General features: G+C 47.8%; 1 protein-coding gene across 3 annotated transcripts; it reads right to left on the bottom strand.

The window, feature by feature from the left end:
* Nucleotides 1-142: 142 nt before the first annotated feature.
* EXOC3 (exocyst complex component 3) lies at nucleotides 143-24196 on the bottom strand. 3 transcript variants are annotated; one of them, XM_079784719.1, is made up of 14 exons: nucleotides 24041-24196; nucleotides 22054-22248; nucleotides 19832-20051; nucleotides 18039-18720; nucleotides 15965-16082; nucleotides 15071-15196; nucleotides 13902-14002; nucleotides 10469-10579; nucleotides 10240-10390; nucleotides 8574-8696; nucleotides 6444-6605; nucleotides 5786-5913; nucleotides 4909-5005; nucleotides 143-273 (listed from the first exon to the last, which is right to left on the bottom strand). In XM_079784719.1, the coding sequence occupies exons 2-14, from the start codon at nucleotides 22195-22197 to the stop codon at nucleotides 151-153; spliced, it is 2286 nt and encodes a 761-aa protein (XP_079640845.1). In that variant the 5' UTR covers nucleotides 22198-22248; nucleotides 24041-24196; the 3' UTR covers nucleotides 143-150. The 3 variants fall into 3 exon arrangements, with proteins under 3 accessions (XP_079640845.1, XP_079640846.1, XP_079640847.1); XM_079784720.1 differs by having other exon boundaries at nucleotides 143-243; XM_079784721.1 differs by lacking the exon at nucleotides 143-273 and having other exon boundaries at nucleotides 920-5005.
* Between the last annotated feature and the right edge of the window lie 651 nt (nucleotides 24197-24847).

Here is a 24847-nt window from a genome sequence, read left to right as displayed (position 1 = left end):
TCTTTTTCTCTCATGTGGACACTTGGAGAGGGTGGTTATCCCTCCAGCTGGGGGACGCAGTCGTGCTGGTGAAATGGTTTCTTGGTACAGGAGCTGGTCTTTCTCCGGGACGTTTCTGAGACTAGAAGTGACGCTGCACAGGGACGAGTCTCACCCGGTCCCACTGCCGGTCCTGGCAGAGCTTGTAGGCAGGACCCTGCAGTGCTTCTGTGCTCCTCCTTCCTCCTCGTGGCTTCCTCCCTCCTGGAACACCCTGGGTCTTAGTGCTGGGTGCTGTAGGGTGGCGGGCAGAGAGGGCACCTGTTGAGGGTCTACAAAGTCAGGCCTCAGCTGACCCTGTCACTGGGGACCCTACTGGTCACACAGCCAGAGTATGGCCTGCAAATGTCCCAGAACTTTGCAGGTGTGTGTAGGGGGGAACCCGAGCTGGATCTGTGGGGGCCCTCCTGTACCCCCAGGTGCCCCGCGCTCACGCCGGTTTCTCCCGCAGGTGACACGGGCTCTGACGTGCCGCTGACAGGACGCACGTCCCCGCGCGAGGTACCGCCCGCCACCGGGAAGTCCCCGCGCCCGCTCGCTCCACCCCCGGCCCCACCCACTGCGCAGAACCCGGCGCCCGCTGCGCTGCCGGACCTCGGGCTGGGGGCGGGGCCTACGTCGGAGGCGGGGTCTGCGTCGGGGACTTGGCTAGAACGCCGGGTACTGCCCGGAGCACACGCACGGTCGGCGGCGGCGCGCCGCGTGCACAGCCGGCGCTCGTTCCAGCGGCCCCGCGCCCGCCGCCCTGCACTGCTCAAGCTTGCGTCGCTGCAGCCCCCGTGCCACGAGCCACCGCACGGGCTGGAGCAGGAGGAGACGCCGCTGTGATCTCCACGACTGACATGGTATCCCCTGCCGTGCTCTGGGGCAGCCCCCCGCCCCCTCAACCCTGCCCCACATCCTGAGTCTGGGAGTGGGATCCACAGCAGGGGTCCAAATATCTGCAAGGCCAGTGGCCAAGAGCCTCCAGCTTCTGGGAGGTCTTGGCAGGTGCCCTTGTAAGGAGGCTGCCTTGTGGATTCTTCTGTACACCTGTCCCGGTTTTGAACTGAGCTGGCACTTGTTACTATTCCCATTGTCACTCCTGACTCAGGGACTGCAAGGGCCCTGGGACCACAGAGCCCAGGCTCCGTGTTCGAGTTCTTGCACTCTGTGTCCATTTTCTCAACACTGCCAGGGAAACCGAGACAAGCAAAATGATATTTGCCCATAATACCAACTTGATTCCAGTCCCAGGCTGGCCTCTCTCAGGGCCCTAGGTCAGAAGCCCTGACTCAGGATCAATTCACAGGCCGAGGGGTTGGGGCCATGGTTGTCCTAGGCCCTGTGTGATGTCATGTCCACTTACCAGTCCTGTGAACCACCTGTCACCGTATGGGCTGGGTACAATTGCAGAATCATCTGTTTGTTCACTTTCTGTGTTGAGATTCCCAGAGCCCGGCACTTGTCCTACCTGGGTTTCAGTGTGGCAGCCTCTGGGTACCAGGTGTCCCGTGCCCAAACACCTACTCTCTGGCTTGAGTTGCCCCACTTGACACTGGCAGATGGCCCAGGCTGGGTTAGAGGTTGCACTGGCCCCATGGGTGCACCCACACAGCGCCAGCTAAGTCGAGTGGGGCCTTCCTTAGCAAGCAACTTCTGTTCAGAATTAGAGCCAGTCCTTAAGTGGACCAGGGCCAGGTGGTTGGCCTGACCCCTCCTAACCACAACAGGGGAAGCTGGTGGAAGCCCTGCCCTTGAGAGCTGCTGTTTCATGGAGAGCTAAGAGGACTTGGAGGAGGGATCAGACCCCTGGCCCTGCCCTGAGGCTGTTACAGACCTCCTGCCACCCTGAGGTTTCAGGGACGGTGGCCTTAGAGCTCCTCCCACAACCCCCCATCCAGCCAGGGGCCTTCCAGAGGCCACTGTCTGACTGTCCAAGGGGGAGCGGTGAGCCAGGAAAGGGGCCGTTGAGTTGGCCCTCATCTGCCCACCCATTCCTCAGAGGCAGGGTTTTGTGTGAAGACAAGGTAGTGAAGAATTAAAGGGACAATGGACTTCAAGACACTCCTAGAGGCTTTTCTAAAGAAGCCAGGCTCAGCTCTGCTCAGGAAAGACTTCACGCAGTGCTCAAGTGCTCACAGCCATCACAGGCCAGGATTACTAGCAGTCTGTAATATTTTAGTGGTGCACATTGAGTCCCTGATGGGAAAATCTCTATAATCTGCTGTTCATAGTTTTGCTGTTGAGAAAAACAAGGGACAGCAAAAGGAACAAACATTGGTGTTTGTTCACCAATACAGAGAAGGCTCTTTATCCTAAGGGGAGTGGGGCTGCTCATTATGTGAATTGAATCATTAGCTCAGCCATCACAAATAAAGAAGTGTCGGTTGGTTTTCAGTAGTTGTTTTCCCACACTATGCAACCATTTTAATAAACTCTAAAGAGCAAAAAACCCAGCCATGATCTGCACAACAAAACCTGCCCGTAAGTGATCCTAGACCAGCAGGCACTGAGCCACGGCCACCAACAGCAACGTTAGGAAGGCAATGCTCTGTCCATTCCCTGCAGGAGTGGTTCATCCAGAGCAGGCTGGGTCCACAGCCCAGTTAGTCTGGCACTCCAGCTGCCTTAACTCCCTTGGACCACGGGACCCAGATCCAATTTCCAGCTGCAGGGCCAGAGGCTGAGTCAGGTAAAGCAGTTCAAGGGCAGTTCCTGGGACCCACTCGACCCACTGAACTGCTAGGTGGTGAATCCATTTGACATATATCTCCTGAACAAACCCTTCAGCCCTGTGTTTTTTGGGGAGGAGGGGGTAGGCAGATTTTCTGTTAGTTGAATGGCACAGTCTAATAAGCACAGCCATAATGGAACAGAAGTTCCAGACATGAAACCTCACAGAACCCCCAAACCCACATTTCAGTGATCGAGAGACAACTCCATCTGTTAACACAGTGTTATAAACCCTAGTACTGTGGATACATTTCATAAATGAGAATCCTAGCTGTTCTTGTCACTGTAAAACAGAATGTAAACAATGTCTTATGAATGTATTTCCTTAGGAAAACTGTTGTAAAATTTTTTATTAGGAAAGAATTCCTATTTATTTAATACTGAACTTTGGCCTACTTTGTGGTAGGCTATAAAGCACACAAATTTAGGAGTCGCTACTTCTCATTTCTGTGTCTTGAAAATAATTTTGTCACAGTGCTCACCTACTGCACACTATTGATCTATTATGAAAAGAATTTTTAAAGCAAGAATTTCATTGAAATTGGAATTGAAATGTATTATAAGTTATGAGCGGTGAAATTGTGAATTCAATTTTGTGAAAATGATCTTAGTCAAACTTTATGTAACCCTAATCAATCACAATCGATGTGCCTTAAAGTGGCCCCCAATGTGCTGTGGACAGTGTCTGCGCAGGGGGCCCATCGTAGAACCTGCCACAACTGATTGATCAAATCTATTAAAAAGATTTCAAGGCATTTTTTTGGTGCAAACGTTATCAATGAGAAATCACATAAAAGAGAACATAAGGAGCAGTCTCCTGAAGGCAGACATTGCTCTGGCACTGGAGTTAACATTGACCTGTGTGCACATGAGAGAAGGAGGGAGGGAGGGCACTTCTGGCTGGTACCAGGTCATTGGACACACAGCTGTGGGCACAGCCTGGGCTCTGGAAACTGGTTCCTCCCCAGGAGAGACAGGTGAACACCACCCCTCACTCCCTTAGACTCGTCACAGCACAGAGGGCAGGCCCAGGAAGGATGGGAGCAGCGCCCACCCAGCCTAAGTGGGAGAATGAAGCACCTGACACAAAGCGGGGGGAGGGAGGACTGGGGCTAAAACAAGAGCTAGAGTTGAGGAAAAGACCCGCGCTAACTCATGACTGGTCAGCAACATGTCAATTCCACTTCAGTTTTGATTCTTTCAAGAAAAAGTCCTATTTGTGAATTTTTCATGTCTCATGAGGGTGAAAGCACAATAGAAACTTTGCCGTCCGGAATGTGTCTTAGGAGGAAACCAGCCTGTCAGGACACACAAGCAGTCCTGCAGGGAGGGAGCCGCACAGACACCTTCCTGAGGGACGACCCTCCAGCCTGAACTGGCCAGCCCCTGGGAGCCTGAATCAAGGGTGCAAGGGGCCTGCAACAGAGGAACGGGCAAACGCCTCTCCAGGCACCACCCACCTAAGAAATCTCGCTCACTGGGATGGAGGGTGAAGAAAGTTTGGGGAGGCACATGCAGGGACTCACCATTTATCCTGTACAGACCCTTCCATGAACCGGTCTGAAGATTAATGTGTAAAACAAAGCTACCACTGAAGGCAGCCATGGAGAGACAGCTGAATAACAGAGAAAGAGTCTCAGGGACCCTGAGTCAGGAATAAGCAAGGCCCACAAATCTAAAACGCCAAGGGCTGCCTGTGCGGGTGTGGAGCAGCGGGCCACAAGGATACCAGTGGCAGCAAGTAGATAGGGGCACCTTCAGGTGCTGTGTCTGGGCCCTGTGGTCACCGTTAGTAAGAAACAGCTGGGAAACTCATTTCCCACAGCGTTTACTTTATTGAACAGCAGCATCAGAAGTGCTGACACTACAGAAGGGAGTGAGACGAGAGGTGAACCAGAAGTCAGCCAGGACCCTGCCCACAAAGCTGGTCCACAACAAGGTGAGAGGGTCAGAACGAGAGCACCTGTCGGTCAGACAGCCTTGCTCTCGGCACTGTGAGTCACACTGGATGTCAGACATGGGATGAAGATCGTGGGATGAAGATGTGCCCCAACCACAGGTCAGAGAGAAAGTGAAAGGCTACTTAAGGAGCTTGGCCACGTTCAGACTGGGAACTATGATTTCCCTAAAGATGGGCACATAGTTTGGATTCACCTGTGTGGGGCCCTGCTCCAGCGTCTCAATGATGGTCTGCTTCATATCCCGGCTGGCATCCCCTCGCAAGGCCAGCAGCGCGCCAATGTGGTCATCTCTGGGAAAGTGGGGGGAAATGGCAGGGATGTATAGGGGAATGCACTGAGTGCCCGCCCCCTCCCCCCGCCACCTTTCACCCTCCATCCCTGCCTGCAGCTCAGTGGGCACTGAGGATCCCAGAACAGGGTCAATAGCCGCAGGTGAAAGGCACGTCTCCCTTGTCAGATCAGAGGGAGAGAAGCCCAAGTTTGCATATTATAATGTAGTCTTTTTTCAATCTACAATTGCAAAGATTTTTAAAGGTTGCTTTTCTAAATATTTGTTTAATGAACTAATTAAAGCACGATGACCCTGGAGAGCACAGGACCACTGGGTTTTCTGCTCATAGCAAGACCAGAACAGCAGCAGGAAAAGAAACCTGGCTGAGGTGACCTAGGCGGGTTCACAAAGGCTGGTGGGAGCCTGCAGCCAGCACTGCCCGCATGAAGGCTGGAAGGAGTCCTGGCAAGCATGGCACACTGGCTCCCTTCTCTAAACCCACTACAAGCACAACACAAGCTTCCTAAAACCACTCTGCTCAGCCACACTGAGCCTCCACCCAGCCCTACGTGCATTCTGAGCATTGGGAGCTACATGAACCATGGCATTGCTGGCAAGAGGGCACGTTATTGTTCTCAGAATACCACTCTGCCTGCAACTGTTGTCTGCATAGCTCATCCTCAAAGAAGGCCAGACCTGTCACACTGTCACCCTTTGGGGCCATGCCTAAAGCCCAGGACCCTAGGAATGATCCTGCAGCTCCGCTCCCTGAGTTCTAGCTGAGACAGGAGGCTGTTACCTGATGTCTGGGTATTTGCTGACCAGAGTCGAGACTTCCAGGTAGAGCAGGGATGGGTCTGTCAGCTTAATCACTTCTGCAACGGCGATGATCGTATCACAGTACCCGTCTGCGTCTTCGCCAAATCCCTAGAAGTCAGTACGGAGGCCATAAGCAGCACGCAGCACCACCATGACTCCAGCCAGATGCAGGCTGGAGTCTGTCAAACCCTCTCTCTGGCCAAGGATGCCTGACCAGCACACTCCCTTCTCTCACATAAACACCAAGACTGGTTCCCACAGGGGGCCATTCCTGTGGGAGCACTCAGCACAGACACGGGGTGGGGGGTCTGGGTGGATCATGAAGTCAGCTTAGCCCCTCATAAGGGAGGGGACATGTGAGCACTGTGTCTTGAAGGTGAAGTCTGGCTACATGCTACCACCAGAAGAGCCTAGAAGCTACTGCCCTGAGTGCATGTGCCCCAACCACAGGTCAGACAGATCTGCATGCAGATCCTCCGGTTTACAAAGGAAACAAGAATCAAATGGTCACTTGGTTCCTGGCATGACTGATCCTGATCAACTAAAGTTTCTACCCCCTAAAGTCCCAGGGTAGAAACGAAAAGAAGTCACAGCACACTTATTAGTGACAGTGAAGGGTATCAGGCCGTGGCACTCACAGACGCCAGCTTGCGGAACAGGAAGCGCAGCTGCTCGGCCTCCCGGACCATCCTCTCGGCACCCTCCTTGCGTTCCTCCGGGCTGCGGAAGGAGATGCGCTTCTGCATAACAGCCCGCAGGTACTCCACCACCACGCGCCGGTGTGCCTCCGCTGTCATCCGCTAAAGAGCAGAGATGTGTCAGCCCCGCGAACACGTGGGCTTTGTTTTACATGTAGGTCAACATGTGAACAGAACACATTCCTTCCCATTTCCCGCCAGCACAAATGGCAGAACTTCAGAGTAAATATATTAAATAAATAAGTACATCTGTGACTTTTAGTCATAAATTTTACTTTAGAAAATCATAGCAGTATTCACTCTGTTTCCCCTAAAGCCCAATGGTGAAAGGGAATTACTCAGGCAGGGCACAGCATTGGCAGGAGCCGTGCCGATGGGCGTCCATGGAGCTGCCCTGTTCTGCACCCATCTCAGAGCACTTCACCCCCCAAGCAGAGTGGGGGGTCAGTGGGAAAATAGGGAGCTGAGGCCAGGCCCCAACTCCAGCCCTCACAGGCAGACAGGCTCCACAGGACAGATGCATGAAGCACACACACTGTCCTCATCCACAAAGCTGTTTAATGACCAGTCTATGGAAATGGTGACAGTGCTTCAAAGGAGAGAGGAACCTGAGTCCATCCATTTGAGGAAGTTTCAGAGAAGACCATGGTTCTCTCCACAGTGTGTGACACATGTAGATCCCAGCTTCCACTGGAGCCCACGAGCACCAGGCAGTCATCCCTCAAGTACGTAAATCAAACTGCAGTGACGTGATGTGCAGCATCACAGCCCCAGACCAAACAGAAGCTAGGTCTACTTGGGAAGGCTGGATGCTCTCCATCCTGTGCCAAAGGGAGGGGCCCCAGGGGCCCCAAATAAGACAAGCAGGACCGCACCAAGCACCCGCATGGGGCCGCTGCCACTCCAACAGCCCAGGCTCTCAGGAGCGCAGACCTTCTCACTTTAGGCATGAGCTCCAATCACACTAGGAGACGAGCCACTAAGACTGGGAGTCCACAGAGCCAACAAGCTCCCGGCTCAAGGACTCCAAACATGGGGCTGAGATCAACTGTTAAGTCAATACTCAAAAATGTTTAAAGAAATAAAAAGTGGAACCAAAAACTGTGCAAGCAACAAGAAATTCAATATTGACGAGAGCTGGTCCCACCAACCTCTAAGCACCAGAGGCTCCTAACAGCTGTGAAAGGACCCATGAGTTAGGTGGACTTATAACATCTCGGTCTCCCTGCAAATATCACTTTTAACAGCAGTTAGAAGAATTTCCTTTAAAATTCGGAATTAAACATGGATCCCCCTGGGCTGGGTTTCCAGTGCAACAAGACATGGAGAGGCCACAAAAGCTGTAAGGATCAGAAATGAAAACACACAAGGTCACTGTTCACAGATAAAACACCTGTCTGCATAGAGACATGAAAAGATGTGGAGGCAAATCCTAGGAATAATTAGAAAGTTTTACAAAGTGTCCAGATATGAGGACAGCATATCAAAAACACTTAATTTCTAGAAACAAAAGTCAGAAAGCCCGATTTTACAAAGTAACACTTTTAATAGCAACAACAGCAAAACATATACAAGGCCAAGTGCATATGAGAAAGATGACCAAGCTCTGGATGAGGACGTGATGCGTATATGGTTAAGACCTCAGACAGCGAGTAACACAGGAGCACCCTGTCCTCACGGGGCCTCTGTGGAGTGGAAAAGGGCGGCAGCCAACGTGCCGTGACAGGGATCTGGACAGGGGACTGCCTTTCTGCCCATCCTCTCATCAGAGCCACAGCCAGTACCCCCACCTCAGGGTCCAGGTCTTAGGCCGTGTGTCAGTGTGAGTTTAGTGGGGTGTCAGGAGACAGTAGTCAGATGAATGGTCTAAACCTTCACTCAGAGGCCCCATCATCGCTACCTCCACCTTATCTTTAGACACTGATGTTTCCTACCTGCCTTAGGTTAATAAAACCACCTGGGAACTTCCATTCACAGAACTAATTTGACACTGGATTCTACACAAAATGCCATTTGGGCTCTAGCATGCAGGTTAATTCACACCATGTGAATGTGCGCCCACACTCTTACCTTTTTATACGGCTTTTTAATTTTGGCAAAATCATTGAAATAGTCTTCCACGGTGACACAGATGATGTCTACAGCGTTTGATCCCAAGAGCCACTTTCTTGTCATCAGCTCACTGAGATGTTGCTAAAAAGCACAGCCGAGAGAAAACATCACCTTGACACTGTCCCCAAGTCGTGCACATCTGCCTGATGTGCTGATGTGACAGCACCTGGTAATCACAAGCACTCCTGGTGGGTGACCTGCAAGTATGTACTTTAACCTCACAGGGCTCAGATGACACACACCTGTGAGATATGCAGGTATCTGTGTGTAAACATTTCACCACTGATGACTACATATACAGGATTTGGCAAAAGTAGGTTTACAGTTGTGAGTATATGAAAGTTTATTCTTTATTAATTATTGTATTATTTTCCATGCAAACAACGGTAAATCTACCTTTGCCCCACCTTGTATCTATTATATGAATACTCTATCTACCCAATTCTGATGGACATTTAAAATTTTTCAAATTTTGCAACTGAATAATGCTGCAGTGAATTCACATACTTCTGCAGGTAAAACTCCTAAAAGTGGAATTGCTCAAAAAGTATAGAAACTAAAACCTTAATTAGCTGTTTCCAAACTGTCCTCCAAAAGCTGCACAATTCATATTCTACACAGAACACAAGACTGTCCCTTGGCCCCAGCTGGGTGGCTCAGTTGGTTGGAGTGTTGTCCCATATACCATAAAGGTTGTGGGTTCAATTCCTGGTTGGGGTGTGTACGGGAGGCAATGGATCAATGTTTCTCTCACATCAATGTTTCTCTCTCTCTCTCTCTCTCTCCCCCTTGCTCTCTAAAATCAATAAACATCTTTGGGTGAGGATTTAAAAAAAAAAAAAAAAAGACTGTCCCTTTGCTCATGCCCTTAACAACACTGAGTGGTATCAATGTTTGCAATCCTTGTCATTTTGATAAGCAACAAATAATACTTTTTAAATTTGCATTTCTTTGAAGATCAGTAAGATTGAACGTTTTGTTCATATTTAGGATATTTGTGTCCCTTTTATTGTGAAATAGTTACTGATGTCTTCTATCTACTTTTGGATTATATTGTTTTTCTTCATACTTTGAAATAATTTCCAATTCATACATTTCATTTGTTTTCTAAATGATTTTCGAGAAAGTTACAGACATCATGAAATTATCCCACCAATCATCCCAGGAGCTCCTTTCCAGGGGACCTGAAATAATCATGGCTTTGTATTTTAAATATATTCTGGTTTCTGCTAATACATCTATACAATGTTGAACCATCTTTGCATTTCTGAAATAAACCTTGTTATTTATGCCTTTGATATAAAGTTAAATGCATTTTGTTAATGACTTTCTTTTGTATCTTTATTCAAAACTGAGACTGGTCTATGTAACATGCGTATGCACCATGCACGTGTTTTGTTTGGTTTGGCATTAAGACTCTGCTAACGAATATAACAGTCTGCCTGTGACATACTTGATTCTAGTTTGTAATCCACTGGTATTTATTGGGAGTGTCTATTCAGTTGTGTAGTAGAAGGACCAAAACTCGGGCCTACACCACATAGAAAGGCCACGGCGCTTTAACTGTGACTGAGGATGAAGGCAGGTGCACACTCAGCTCGAATGCACAGCCAGAGTGCCCTACCTCCAGGTCCAGGAAGACCTCCTCCAGCAGGCTGCTGCAGCCCTCCTTTGCGATGGTGTCCAGAATCCCATCCATGCTTTGCTGGCCCAGAGACACGCCTTCTTCCACTTCATTTTTTAAATACTTCCTCTTTAAACTGACTATGGATTCTCTGCAAGGGAACAGCTGAGGCTCAGTGAGGCAGCTGAGTGTTCTCTCATGCCTGTCTTCATCCCCAACGGCCACTTACTTGAAGGTCTGGCAGTTGTTGATGATGGCGATCATGTACTGGACGTAGCAGTGCGGGTGCTGCCGGTTTCTCAGGTGCTCCTCTTTATACAACTGAGCTTCTTCTTTGTATCTGAGGACAGACAACCCACATCAAATAGCATCAGAGAATAACTGGCAGGTATTTCAAATGCCACGCTGACATCATACCTAAACAGATGTTTCACATCACTAACCAGATGAATCTTTAAAAAAATTTTTGGGGGGGGACACTCTATACTAATAGAAGAACAGAAAAGTTGGTCATTTAAAATAAATTATTATAATTTAACTTCCTATCAACCCTTTGAAATAGGGTTTAGTGTTCTGATTATACAAATATTCTGAAATACTAGGTGTACTGGTTAATAATGCAGATTTTTTAATCAAAGAAAACAAAATAATTTTAAGAGAAACATCAAAAGTGCTTTATTCAAAGGAAGGTCCATCGCTAGCTACACATTTCCCCATCTTTCAGGTAATTTGTGGATACCGTCACAATAGAACTTTTCTTGTTTTGAGGCAAACCATTCAGAGACCCAATTTTCCACTTCTTCGTATGTTTTGAAGCGCTGCTCAGAAAGTGCGTGTGCCATCGATCGGAACAAGTGGTAATCTGAAGGAGCAAGGTCTGGTGAATACAGCGGGTGGATTAGTAATACTTTCCAGGCAAGATCTTTTAATGTGTCTTTAACTGGTTTTGAAGTGTGTCATGGTGCGTCATCACGAAGCAAAATTACTTTGCCGTGTCTTCTGGAACATTCTGGTCATTTTACGATCAAAGTGTGGTTCAAATTGATTATTTGTTGTCAGTAGCGATCAGTATTAATGGTTTCACCTGGTTTTAGAAGCTCATAATACACCACACCTTCCTGATCCCACCAAACGCAGAGCACTGTCTTCTTTCCAAAGCGATTAGGCCTTTCAGTCGATGTTGATGGTTGGCCTGGATTAACCCATGATTTTGTGCATTTGGGATTCTCAAAATAAATCCACTTTTTATCGCCAGTCACAACTCGATGCAAAAAAGACTTTCTTTCGTGCCGTTGAAGCAACATTTTACTGATGACTTTTTGGTTTTCCATTTGTCTTTCGTTTAGTTGATGTGGCACCCATTTTCCTTCCTTTAAAATCTTTCCCATTGCTTGTAAATGATCGGAAATTGTTTGCTGAGCAACGTTTAATCTTTCTGCAAGTTGTTTTTGAGTTTGACACACATCTTCATCCAATAATGTTTGTAATTGTTGGTCTTCAAACTTTTTTGGTTGACCTGGACATTCTTTGTCTTTCACATTGAAATCATCAATCTTAAAGCGTTTAAACCAGTGTTCACAAGTATCTTGAAATGGAGCATGTTCACCATAAGCTTCCTGAAGTATATGATAACTTTCAGCAGCACTTTTCTTCAAAATAAAGTAATGCGTTAAAACTTCCCGCAGATGCTCTTTTTTTGGCACGAAATTTGACATTTTTAAGTGTAAAAATATCTATGATGTTGCCGAAACCGGTTTGGCTCAGTGGATAGAGCATCGGCCTGCAGACTCAAGGGTCCCAGGTTCGATTCCGGTCAAGGGCATGTACCTTGGTTGCGGGCACATCCCCAGTAGGGGGTGTGCAAGAGGCAGCTGATCGATGTTTCTCTCTCATCGATGTTTCTAACTCTCTATCCCTCTCTCTTCCTCTCTGTAAAAAATCAATAAAATATATTAAAAAAAAATATCTATGATGTTAACACCTTCAGCAAATTTGACATATGAAGTTTTGAAGCTTGTTGTCAATACAACAAAATAGCATACATATCAAATCACATATATATCAACATATATGTAACTCCATCTATTGAAAAAAATCCGCATTATTAACCAGTACACCTAGTATCTGAAGGTGACTAATTGGGAAAGTATTATCTTACTTATCTCACATAATTTTCCTAGAAACTTATACAACGAACATTGTCATGTGTTAAATATAAATTAGACTCTTTAGATATCACAGAAGCAAACAACTGAGATGGCTACATGCTTTATTTTTTAATTTATTATGAAGATTCTCTAACATGTATAGGAGTAGAACAGATCTTAAGAAAGGACCAAACTGAACATTGGCAATTAAAGGGAAATTATTCAGTATTTATTCTACCTTTCTGTCCAAAGTGTGGTTCAGGTAATCAAACTGCTGGGGCAAATGAGAAAAATTCCTCTTTACAGAAGAATCCTATCTCATTCCTCTAACAAAATGACTAACTCACGCCATATTCCCCAGATGGACGGCTGATGGGGACTCTGAGGGGCCTAGCTGCTAGCACTGAGCCACCGGAACAGGATGGAGGGACATGCATCTCCTGATGTGCTGCCATGCGGAGCATACACACCACCTATGCAGGGTTCTTGCAGAACAGTAAGTAAAGAAGGGAATCCTGCAAGCCTTCAGAGACAACCTGTGGTTTGTGGGCAGACGGCAATCTGAGACCCAGGCTGGAGAATGCTGGATGCTCTACAGCAGCGGTCGCCAACCTTTCGGACCCCACGGACCACCGGTTGGCGACCACTGCTCTACAGGACGATGTGCACATCTCCATAAGTCAATGGCTTAAAGAAGGGAAGGGACTGTTCTCCTGTACCAGAGAGCTGAGAACCCAAAAAACCACACATGATGTAGAATATATAACTATAAAGAGATAATATGTCTGCAACCACTGGGAAAATCCAAGTACAAACTTGGTATCAGATGATCCCATGGAGTAACTGTGCAAGTTTTATATGGGTTGACAGCACTGTAGTTAAGGTAGAGAATGCAGGGGAAATGATACAATGTCTGGGGTTTTCTTTAATGTTATTTCAGCAGAGAAAAGAGGGAAAGGGGAGGAGGTTGAGAGACCAGATGAGGCAAGGCATGGCTTTAAAAGGGTAGCTTTTGAACCTGGATGATGGGTAAATCATTCTTTCTACTTGTGCACAGGTTTGAAAAACCTTCTTCGTGAACAATTCAAAGGGAGGGAGGTGTCCTGAAGACAGTCCCTCTGAGCCCCTGTCCAGGGCTGGCTCTAATGGGGGTCCCTCCCAGTGGTGGGTATTCAGAGTGACCACTGCACCTGGAGCTGTCCTCCTCACCCCAGAAAGTCAGACTAGGGGAAGGATACGTGTCTCAGGAAAAGCTCTAACTCCAGCCCTGCGGTATATTGACTACATTGCTGGGGATGTCACAGATCAGATCTGGCTCTCAGGGGACTGGTGAAATACCTTCAATAGGAGGTAGCAAGAAAAAGCTGCCTTTTTAAATAACCAAAGAAGGTTACTATAGTCAACCCAGGCTTAAGTTCTTTTTTTAATATCAGGCATATCAAGATCGACACATTTTTGCTTTTAATTTTTAAAAACATAAACTTTCTAAATTAGTACACTGGCAAAAATACATACCTACTTAAGAAAGAATTCATTTGCTGAAGACACAAAACTAGTACCTTTGTTTTCAAATCTTCACTTATCTGAGCAGCAACTTGAAGATTCTGTTCGAACATCTAAAAATTGGAGAACTTATGAATTTTGACATAAACTCACAACAGCACAGGTTTCCTGTTATATAAAACCCCCATCTGCTAACTGGTAGTTAGAACAATCCAAATTCAGAGAAAAAAATGAAAACATGTGAAAAATAAAGTTAGTTAAACAAACAACTTTCTCACCAGGTAAAAAAAAAACAAGGTGAACCATTTCCTAACTACCTGCAAACAGGCAGGTCTCCTTGAGGTGGGAAGCTGACAGGGAGATGGAGAGCCCAGAGACACGGTGATATGGGTGCACTGTGATTAGCGATGTGTATTTCTTAAGAAGAATTAGGACATATATTGGAGCTGAGGGGAACCGGACTTGGAAAAACAGAAGGGCCAGCAGGCAGAGCTCACCCCAGGTCCTTGTCGTAAATGGGCTATCATGTCATAATTTCCAAATTAAAGAAAAGGTGAGGACCAATCAGTGGCTAAGTAATGGTATCACCTGGAGAAAAACACCACCAACACTCACTTCTGCTGGCTAGAGTCCCAGCTCTGTCAGCAGACAAAGTGCCAAACGAATATTCCAATAGGACTCAGCCCTCCTACTGTCAGCAACTCACTCAAAGAGAAAAAATTCCTTGGGCCAAAGAAAAAGAGGACACTGGGGGATACCAGCAGGCGACAGGGCATTAAAAAGTAAATTCACTGTAATAATGCATGATTATCATTAAAATCTAAAGGACTCCTCCCCAAATCCATCAGGTTAGACTCAATTTTGTGGCATTTATGAAGATATATCTTGGCCATTTACAATCAGGAAACTCCAAACAAGCAAATTCAAATCTGAGCGTTACACATAAATATCACAGAAGTCACTTCTAGTTCAAGTAAAAAAGGGTCAGGAAAACTAAAATGACCCTGGGCAGAACTACTTGGCAGATACAACCCTCCGTTTCTTCAGCTCCAGAAAGAGAAGGACCTAAGGAACTAGAGAGGTTCTTTCTATCTTCACTATGAAATGATGCACCTTGTGTTCATTTGTAAAACCGCAGACCTTATTAACCAGAAATGAACCTCAGAATTTGCAGATGGTACCTGGAAGACGATGGCCGGGAGTGTTGTCTGGTAGTACCCATCTTGGTCAGCTTCAGGCTCAGTCTCTTTTATCCAGTCTTTCTTGTCTGTTTCTAGAGCTTTCCGCAACCAAGCAATGATGTTTGACTAAGGAAGTTGAGCATCAGAGGAAGGGAGAAAAGAACAGGCCCTCTGAGCCGAGGATAAAGTGGGGCAGCTGCAGAAACCAAACACAGCATCCTGGGAATTCCTGTTCCCAAACAAGGGAATGACAGAAAAGCCATCCCAAGAGTAGCTCCACAGTGGTGGTGCCCCCACCACCTCCACCAACTTAACCTTTTGGAGGACAGGCTGGGTTTGCAGAATACATGGAAGATGGAGGCAGACCTGTCTGTGGAAGACCAGACACCAGCACTGTTACCTCCTGCGCACAGAGCCCTCCACATGTCAGAATACTGTCTGGTGAGCAGGTGCACCATCCCAAGAAGCAGACCCAGACCTCATCTTACTGAGACTGTCTGGGGGTCACCAGGCAATATTTGGTGCCCTAACTGCCACCTTCTCACTCCCAGGCTCAATGGTAAGAGGCTGGCAGGTGCCACCACACATCAACAGGACATCCTGGGGTCTTGCGAGCTACCAGGCCCAGCCCTCCAAACAGAGACAGTTTCCATACCTGTGGAATGTATACCCCAACCTTCAGATCCCGGGCCAGAGAGTGGGCCACTCTCCTCCTCTAATAGGCAAATGTATGTTTCAAGACTCGATTTCCCAGAAACAGAGCCTGCGTATCCTTAGGAAGCCTCACTCCCTGCTTTTGCTCACTGGAATCAGTTCCATGATACTCGGAGACCCAATGCAACATGTGGGGCACTAGGCACAGACCGTTCTGGGACAAGACAGTGCTCTACTCACAGTGAGAGTTGACATGTACGTGTTCAGCAGCTCAGAGACCACATTTGGAGAAAGCAAAGGCTCCAGAGTGCTGACATCCACTTCCGGGGCCAGCTCCACATTTCCCATCATCTCTGTGCTACAGAAAATCCCAGGAATGAGAAAAATTAAGAACCAGAAAGATAGAAAGTCTCAGGTAAATGTTGCTATTTCTTTTCACACACAAATACCCAACCACCCTTAAGGCAGTCAAGAGGGTAGGCGGGAAGAGCGCTGGCCAAGGAGCCCCTGTGCCCACGCCACAGGGTACTGGAGGCCCAACTTAGGGAAGAAGCCCCGTGAGGGCAAGATCTGTTTGTTCCATCCACAGCGCCTCCCATGGAAGACCAGGACAAACAGGGGGTGCCGAAAAGACATGTCTATGAAACAGGAGAATAATCTCTAATGCAGAGAACACATGGCATCCACAGTGAAACTCAAGTCAGCAAGAACAACGTCACCGAATCCAGTCTACCGTGCTTAAGAAGGCAGAGATGTGGACTAAGTTTCAGAAAAAAGTTTTCCTAAAAATGTTAACACCTGTGTATGTGGTTGGGTTCTTAAAAGTCCAAGGTTCAAATGCTCAAAAAATTCCTGTGCCTTATGCTGCATTTACTAAATGTGTATTTAAATGACACTAGTCCACTCTTTATCAGAAATCCAAGTAAATCTTATAATCTTTATAAGATTATGCCAATGTCAAAAGACTACCTACTTAATCCACATGACTTTCATCCCAAGAACCTTAATTCAGCATGAAAATGTTTGCAGTATGAAAGCAGTTCAACTCTTCCCATGAAAAGTCCAATATGACAGAATGGGATGACAATAGGAAGCTGCCCAAGAGTTCCCAAGAACAGAAAAGTGCTTACCATGTAGTGAGTGAAAAACAAAATCAACACACAAAACTGGGCATGTCACACAAACACACACTCCACAGTCAGGTGGCTGGAGCGAGGACCCAGATCCAGATTTGAATCCTGCTCCCCACTTGACTTGCTGGCCATATGAATTGGGCACATTACTCCCTGTGCTCATGTACAAAAGGAAGAAAATCATCACAGTGCCTTCCTCACGGTTAACACGTGTAGGCCAAGGCTGCATGGAGATGACCGGCAGATGGGGCAATCATGGCAGCTGTGGACTCCAGGGCTGTGTGAGGGCAGCACACAGAAGGCAACAAAAGCTGCAGCCACAAGAATCATCATTAAAAAGATATTTCCTCTCTTTATATTTTTCTGCGTTGAAATGTACACATTTTCTACTGTAAGCCATTACACATACAAAAAAAATCCCAAAACCTTATTGCTAAAAAAAAAAAAAAAAGATTTAATTAATTTCTACACAATAGCAACAAGACTACAAAAACAATTCCAATACAGTACTTAATACCGTTTTCTATTCACAAAACCATGCAAGACTTAAATGTGTTTTCCTCTCAGCTAGCTAATCTTGAAGAAATTCAGCATACCCCACCATTGCCTCGTTTTCCAAACCCTACCTTAAGCTAATGCATGAATGAAATGGCTCATGTCACTTTTGTGAAGTGACAAAGCCCCAAGGCTGAAATGGAAAAGGATAACTGATTTTCCCAACATAATGGTGAGAAGAAGAAACCAAACCTAGGGAAAGAGTGAGTTGGTGTGTCCTCATCAACCACGTGACTCTGAAGGACCTTTTGGGCCCAAGTGTCTTCTCACCTGTCAATTGAGGTGAAACCACCTGCTCAGTGTCACCTCATGGAGAAAGCAGGTTAGTACATAGTGAACACTTAGTACACAGGAAAGTCCAAGATGAACTGCTCAATATGGACTGGATGTCAAGGGCAGAGGCACCACCCAAACATAAGAAGATTCACACAACCAGCGGCTGGGCCCGACCTCAAGGACAAGCCCCACAGATGGACTAGGAAGAAGACTTTCATCAACCAGAAACTAATACCTGTGGGTGCCAAGCACTTGAGAGGAGCAAAACAATAGTAGCTATTTAGAGCCAGTCAGTATGTTTTTGTAAAATTCTATGTAAAAGAAAACACAAGATGTAAAGTTAGTGTTACCTCGTGTAGGTGTTTAAAACCCAAGTCAACAGGCTCACAATCTCATTTGCTTCTAGTTCTTCCGATGCAAGCTCCTGCATCCGTATTGTCAGGGCCTGGTGGTACATGCTCAAGAGATTCCTGAAAATCTCATAATGGGGAGGAAAACACTGAACCATCAGGTTTTTTGCAACGATGAGGTCATCTAGGACGTACTTCCTTATGATTTCTAGGTGGCGAACGAGCCACATCTTGTCGGACTCCCTGGTGTCGGCCTGTGTGCCCTCGATTCTGGTAATTACAGTTTTGTCCAAGATTTTAAACATATTCTCCTTCCAATTCTTGGGCCTCCCCGGAGGAACAAAGCTAGTTTGCTTTTTTCGGTCAAGTATGCGCCTGTCAATCTTTTCTTCCCTTTCAATGATCCTGACAACTGACACCAGCAAGGTGGGGTCACGGCGGACGGTGACCAGAGACCTCTGCAGCACCATCCACAGTTGCTTCGCCAGCTCGTCAGAGAGCCCCTGTGTGCTCCCAAAGTAGCTGTGGATGAGGGACATGTCACGAGTATTCCCACTGTCCATACGGTACTGCTCGTACATCAGCCCATCTCGGGAGCACTCCAGGTCCATCAACTTCCGGTGGGCCTGCAGGAGCGCCCCTTGCTCTATGAGGTCCCGGGTTTCTCTCACAATCTCTGGCACTAGGGAAAAAGGCACAAGATGACTACGCATAGAGCAATGCGACCAGGTATTCAACAGTGCTGCCATCAGACACCGGCATGAGAACAGGACACATCTCCAAGGTGCAGTGTGGCAGGAACAAGGCCTCCTGTGCTTCGGATTCACAGCAGTGGGCAAGTGAAAAGAACTGTTCTAGGATACACTCAGAGGTTGAGCAGTTTGGGGAAAGGCAGAAAGAACTTCCAGAGACCAAACATGAGATAAAGGGAGGGAAGTGGTCAGACCATCCCAAGGATTCTTGCTGGAATGCTGATGAATCTGACAGAGGCAAAGGAACAAGTGGAGGGACAGGCTCTGGGGAAAGCACACAAGGAGCCCCCATCACAGCACCATATGAGGAAGCTGTGCTGAACACAAAGGGAGCCCACCCAGGTGACAGCTAACACTATCCTGAATAGTCCATGGAACACTCTTCCTACCACTATGGAGGTGTTGGGAAGATTACTCTGAAAGGGTCATTCACGCACCTTCCTGCCCCCACACCATCGCCACCAGCCCCACAGCCTCCACCAAGTCTGGTTCCAACTAAGACTGAGACTCCAGAGCATGCCCTACCCAAGCCCTCAAGGCCCCTAGCTTGTATATAATCTTCCTGCTCCTGGGAACTGCTGTTCTCCTTAATCACCTCTCCCTCTGTCCTGTTCACAGGGCTGCTTCTCTCACAGACCACAAGCTCCTTTCAAGGTGTGGTTCATCTTTATTCTTCTGCACCCAGAAAAATCCCAGCTGGTCTACTGATCTAACCACCTTGAAGGAATGCAGCTCACACAGAACTGGTTCAGTTACCCACTTCTGTGCCTCTGTCCTGACAAGCACAGAACTACTAGCTCTTACGTGCTCAGTTGATCATTTCCATGCATGTTTAAAACAATAAGCTAACTGTGCAAGTAGGAATCACACCTACTGCCAACTCTGAGACAGGTCTACAAAACACACTGCACAGAGGCTGGACTGCCTCTGCATTACCCACAGAGCAAGGAAAACCAAGCAAGAGCCACGGGCATGAGCACTGGTAGCACTCTGCCCTGTGATGCCCGTGGTGCCCACTGGCCCCGCTGTCAGCCTAGTTACCTGAGAAAATGTTCTTGAGGTTCTCCACAGCAGCAGCGAGCTGGCTGTGCCGCACCACAGCATCCTTCACGTCCTTGAGGCTCTCGATGGTGTTGATGCCCTGTCTCCAGTCCTTGCTGACATCTGCCAGGGACCGCTGGATGTCCTTCACATCGTTCAGTGCATTGTGGAGCTGGCTCAGGCCTGTGCGCACCCCATCTAACTGAGACTGGATAGCTGCCTGGGGGAGACAGTGAGCAGTGAGCAGTGCTGGGCAGCCACAACAAATCTTCCCAGGAGGTTCAAGTGCAGAAATGCCATCTCCATAGCAGGGAACAGTCAACACCCAGAGAAAAGAGAATAAAACTCAACGAGTACCTAATTGATTCCCAAGGGAACTTTTTTCTTTTTTCCTTATTGCTACCTTGGAACACAATAACGCCTTTTAAAGCTTTTTGAGAAAACCTCACAACACTCCTAATCCAGCCACTCTGCCTGAAGAGAATGGACACCACTGTGGGTACGCCTTAGCTCCTATGGCCACCCCTTAAATGGTATCTTTAGAACAGGGGTGAGGAACATCCAACCCACCAGTCATATGAGGCCTGAAAAATCATTTGGTCTGGCCCTGCCAAGGCATTAGAGGTGAATTATTAAATGTTTGACCAAATATAGCAGGCTAATTTTTAAGCTGATAATTTTGTATGGCCTGCGGATGATGTTATAAATATCCAAATGGCCCTTAGCAGAAAAAAGGTTCCCCACCCCTGCTTTAGAAGGACCCCTTCCATGCTCTCTCAGGTGCCTGTTTCCTAACAGGCCTTATCTAGGTACAGAAAACTGTCAGGATTTGCTCATCAGTTTTAGGAATGAGGGGTCTCCTGCCATTCAGCCCAAACCAGTCTCTGCTCAAGGACAGCCAGCCCCACTACACAGAACTGGTACAAGTAAGATTTGGACTAACTCTTCGGGCCCAAAGGAATGCCACCTAGTGAACTGTACAGTCAGAAGGGAGAGGGCATGACAGAGCAGCAGCAGGTGGACAGGAAGGGAAGGGAAAGAGCAGGCAGCACAAAAGAGGCCAGGAACACCTTTAACCCAGGAGTCTTAAGTTGCATTTAGAAATAATTAACAATAATTGTAACAGACCAGATAAGGTTTCTAAGTCACTATTGATAATTCTTAGTTAATCCCACAAGTTTCCAGAACAGATTAAAATTCTGACTAAAAATGCAGCAGATCCACATTCACTTTAAAATCAATATGAAACTGCTGTTTCAAATCCATCCATGGGTTTTGGGATGCCCCTGGGTACAAACGAATGGCCTCATCCTATCTCATCAAGGTTGCCATTACCTTACCTGGATGCTAGTATTTTCTAGTGGAGAGCTGACCTCATTGCCGTATCAGTGTGAGAATTGACTTTCATCAAAGACAAATCCTCAAGACCGTTCTACTGCCTGTCAACCATGGCAGCCCAGGATCTTAACATTTTTATAACTATACTGAGTGTGCATATGAATTAAGGTAAAAGCCAATCCAAATCATAAAATATCTTGAAAATAATGATTTTCATTCTTGCCCCACTCCCACACACTCTTAATGTGTCTAACTCTCGTCCTCCCTTCTACCCCAGGGCCAGCAGATACCTGGCACACAGTCAGCCTGCTATACATCATGTGCTTAAATTATCTAAATAAAATATTCTCAGGAAGCACTGTGTACAAGAGCTGTTTAGAAAAAAGAATAACTGTTAAAGGTTGTTACCCTGTTTTCAATATTCCCAAAATCTTTTTTTTAAAATATATTTTTATTGATTTCAGAATGGAAGGGAGAGAGAGACAGAAACATCAATGACAAGAAAGAATCACGGATCGACTGCCACCCAGTCTGGGGATTGAACCCGTAACCCGGGCATACATCCCGAAAGGAATCGAACCGTGACCTCTTGGTTCATAGGTCAATGCTCAACCACTGAGCCGCACCAGCCGGGCTCTGGTTTCTCTTCAGATTGCATAACTATTCCCACAATCTTGTTTATAAATCTACTGATTGGTAATACACTGTTGGAAGGAACGTGCTAAGTAAAGGTGATGTTCCACTCTGTCTCTTCCCAGATCATCACTAAGTCTAATTTAGGAAGATTACAATAATGAAGCTAAGCAAGAACCTAAAACTTGGGTTAAATAATGCTATCCTGCCTGGGGGTGCAGCAGGTGCCTGTGGCCTCTCTGGCCTCGTACCTTCAATCTGGCCTCCACGGAGGCCTTTTTCCGGGCCTCCCTTCTGCGATACTGCTCCACTTTGTCCAGTTGGTCCGGGCGCTGAAGCATCCCAGCAACCCTTTGGACCGCTGTTGCAACAGCCTCCCGGTCTGTCTCCTTCATGGTTAAAAAGCAGGTGGAATCTCCAAACCTGTCATACTAGAGTTATGTACCCTGTGTGCATGGGGGAGAAGGAACAAGAGGGGAAGATGTGTTAGATGGGTAGAAATGTTAGGTACAACCCTCCTCCCCCAATAGGCAGTTGTTCATAGTGGAGCTGTAAGAAGAGCATTTGATTAATCCAGTAAGCCTGAAGGAACACTGAACTAGGATTATCAACTCCTTAATAAGAAATACAAACCTTCAGAACTCAAATATGGAGAAAGTTCTGCCTTGAAGGGGAGCAGAGGCATTCACAGGTATGAGATATGGACAATATTTGTATGTGGACCCCAGGCCACTCAGCATATTAGATGTCAGTCTCCAAGGCATTTCTCTTACCCAGACAGGACCAATTTCTTATTTCCAGAGCGTTCACACCACCCCTTGGTCATGCCAATGGGGCAGCTGCACCAGAATGTCTTAGTGAGGACATGGAGGCACAGGGACAGCACACCTCACCACCCCAGCGGAAGTCCCAGCACACACCCTACAATTCCCCTTAGAAATCACTACTGTCTATAGCAATGATGGCGAACCTCTGACACGCTTGTCAGTGCCATTTCTGATGACACGCGGCTAGCGGCCACATGCCGAGGATGAAACATTTATGTTATTTAAACTATAAATATCGTGAAATAATGTTTTTTCCTCAAAGGGACACACTACCCGAGTTATGCTCAGTTTTTTGGCGAAGTTTGAAACACCAAGCTCAAAAGGTTGCCCATCACTGGTCTATAGCATCCAGATTTCTGCTTTCTACTATTTAGCAGAGCCTAGTAAACAACAGTCGAGGGCACAAGACTCGGGTGCACTGTACAGAACAAATGCTCTGAAACTAAGCAAACCTGCCTTCAACCCAGCTCTACCGACATCCTGGTCCTGGAGCCAAAAGGGAGATTGGTGAGTGGCAAATGAGGATGAGAAAAGAATCCATTCCCCTTAACTTCAGTCATTGAACTTCTATTTCCATGCATGTTTTCTGTCCACAACTTCTCAAAAATATGAAAAAGTCCCACCCTCTCCTTAAAATTTCCATTTCCCCATTCCCATATACTTTCACGAAAACACTGAAATCCACGAGGCTATCCTAAGGGCTGAGTGTTAAATAATTCCTCCGTTTGTACACGATACGCTTTCTCATTTCTCTTTCAAAATGGAACTATACTGCAACCCCTGTCTTTCCTTTTTATTTGTCTGATTATGAAGTTATGGACACCAATGCAGAAAATCTGAACAGGCAACCCGCCATCCATAGGCAGGCACTTCTATCAGGGCTCTCCGTTTTTCCTTTGCATTCCCAAGTTGCATCCACCTGTTTACATAATCCTGCATTTGCTTTTGTTTCTTGTTTCGCTTTGACATGTTTGCAGCATTTCTAGCGACCTTAACACCTGTCCGATTTTCACTAAGGGGCGCTGGGTCGGACAAGGAGGGGCCTCCAGCGGTCGCAGGTGTGCAAAGCGTCAGTCCGCGCCTCCGGGCCGTGGGCCACCGCAGCTCCCACCGCCGTTCCTGGGGACAGCCGGACGCCCTCGGGACTCGACAGTCACCTACTCCGGCGGAAACCCCAGGCGAGGGGCGACACAGCGGCCTCGCACGAGGAGGCGACGACTGACTGCGGCCCGAACCTACTTGGGGCAACGGGGCGACGGCGGCAGCTGCTCGGGCTGCACCGTCCGCCTCCGGGGCCGCGCCCCGCCCGCCCGAGCCCGGGGAGGGACAACGACGGAGACAGGTGACCACCGCCCTGGACCGGCGACCACCGCCCAGGAGTCCGCCCCGCCCCCGCCCGCAACCCCCTCACCGTCCGTGCTGCCGCCGCCCGCCGCCCGACCGGAACTGAGCGACCCGCGACCACTTCCGCTTCCGGCCCTTTGACCGGAAGGACGGGACTGGTGGCGTCCTTGCCCACGGGTAGCGCCCACCCGCGGTAGCAGCCGGGACCTACGTGGATGCTCCCTTGGACCGTCCCCTGTCCATGCACCGGCCGCCCCTTCCCCCGGACCGCGTCCTCAGGGCTCCCCTTCACCCGCGCTGTCGCCCGCACGTCCTCGGTAGCCCTCGCTGACTTCCGGGTGCGGGACAGCCACGCCCCACCTCGCTTGGGCTCTCCCTGTTTAGCTGCTACACCTGTCTGCCCGGCACAAGGGCAGGTGGCGGATGTTCAGTAAATAAGCGTCACGTGTGATACCCCACACAGTCTCGCGGCAGCTTCTTCGTGAGCTGTGGTCCTGACGTGAACTAAGTATTAGGTTTGAAGGAGCAATTGAATGGATACCCCTCCCCTTGGGAACTGGCTTTTCAGGCCTTTTCACTATAGACTTTCCCTTTGCTGAGACCTCATTTCACTTGCTGCGACCACATTCCATGATCTCCCCTCCGGGTATGCACAAAGAATTCTCTGCCCAGAAAAAGCCTGCCAAAAGTCCTTTAAGAGCCGCTGGCTCCCATCACTGGGTGCTGGAGCCACCCAGGCTCAGCCATCTGGTGTGGGGATGATCGAATAAGTTCGTAATCCCTCACCATTCTGGCCTCCTGCGTTTCTCCTTCCTCGAGGTAACACTAAGCCCGCCAGGGAGCACAAATAGATCAGAAGTCCATGTGGGAGCAG

Source organism: Cnephaeus nilssonii (genome assembly GCF_951640355.1).
Source record: "Cnephaeus nilssonii genome assembly, chromosome: 2".
Taxonomy (NCBI): Eukaryota; Metazoa; Chordata; class Mammalia; order Chiroptera; family Vespertilionidae; genus Cnephaeus; species Cnephaeus nilssonii.
The sequence above is the reverse complement of the archived record's forward strand: the minus strand, read 5'-3'. Positions and strand labels throughout refer to the sequence as shown.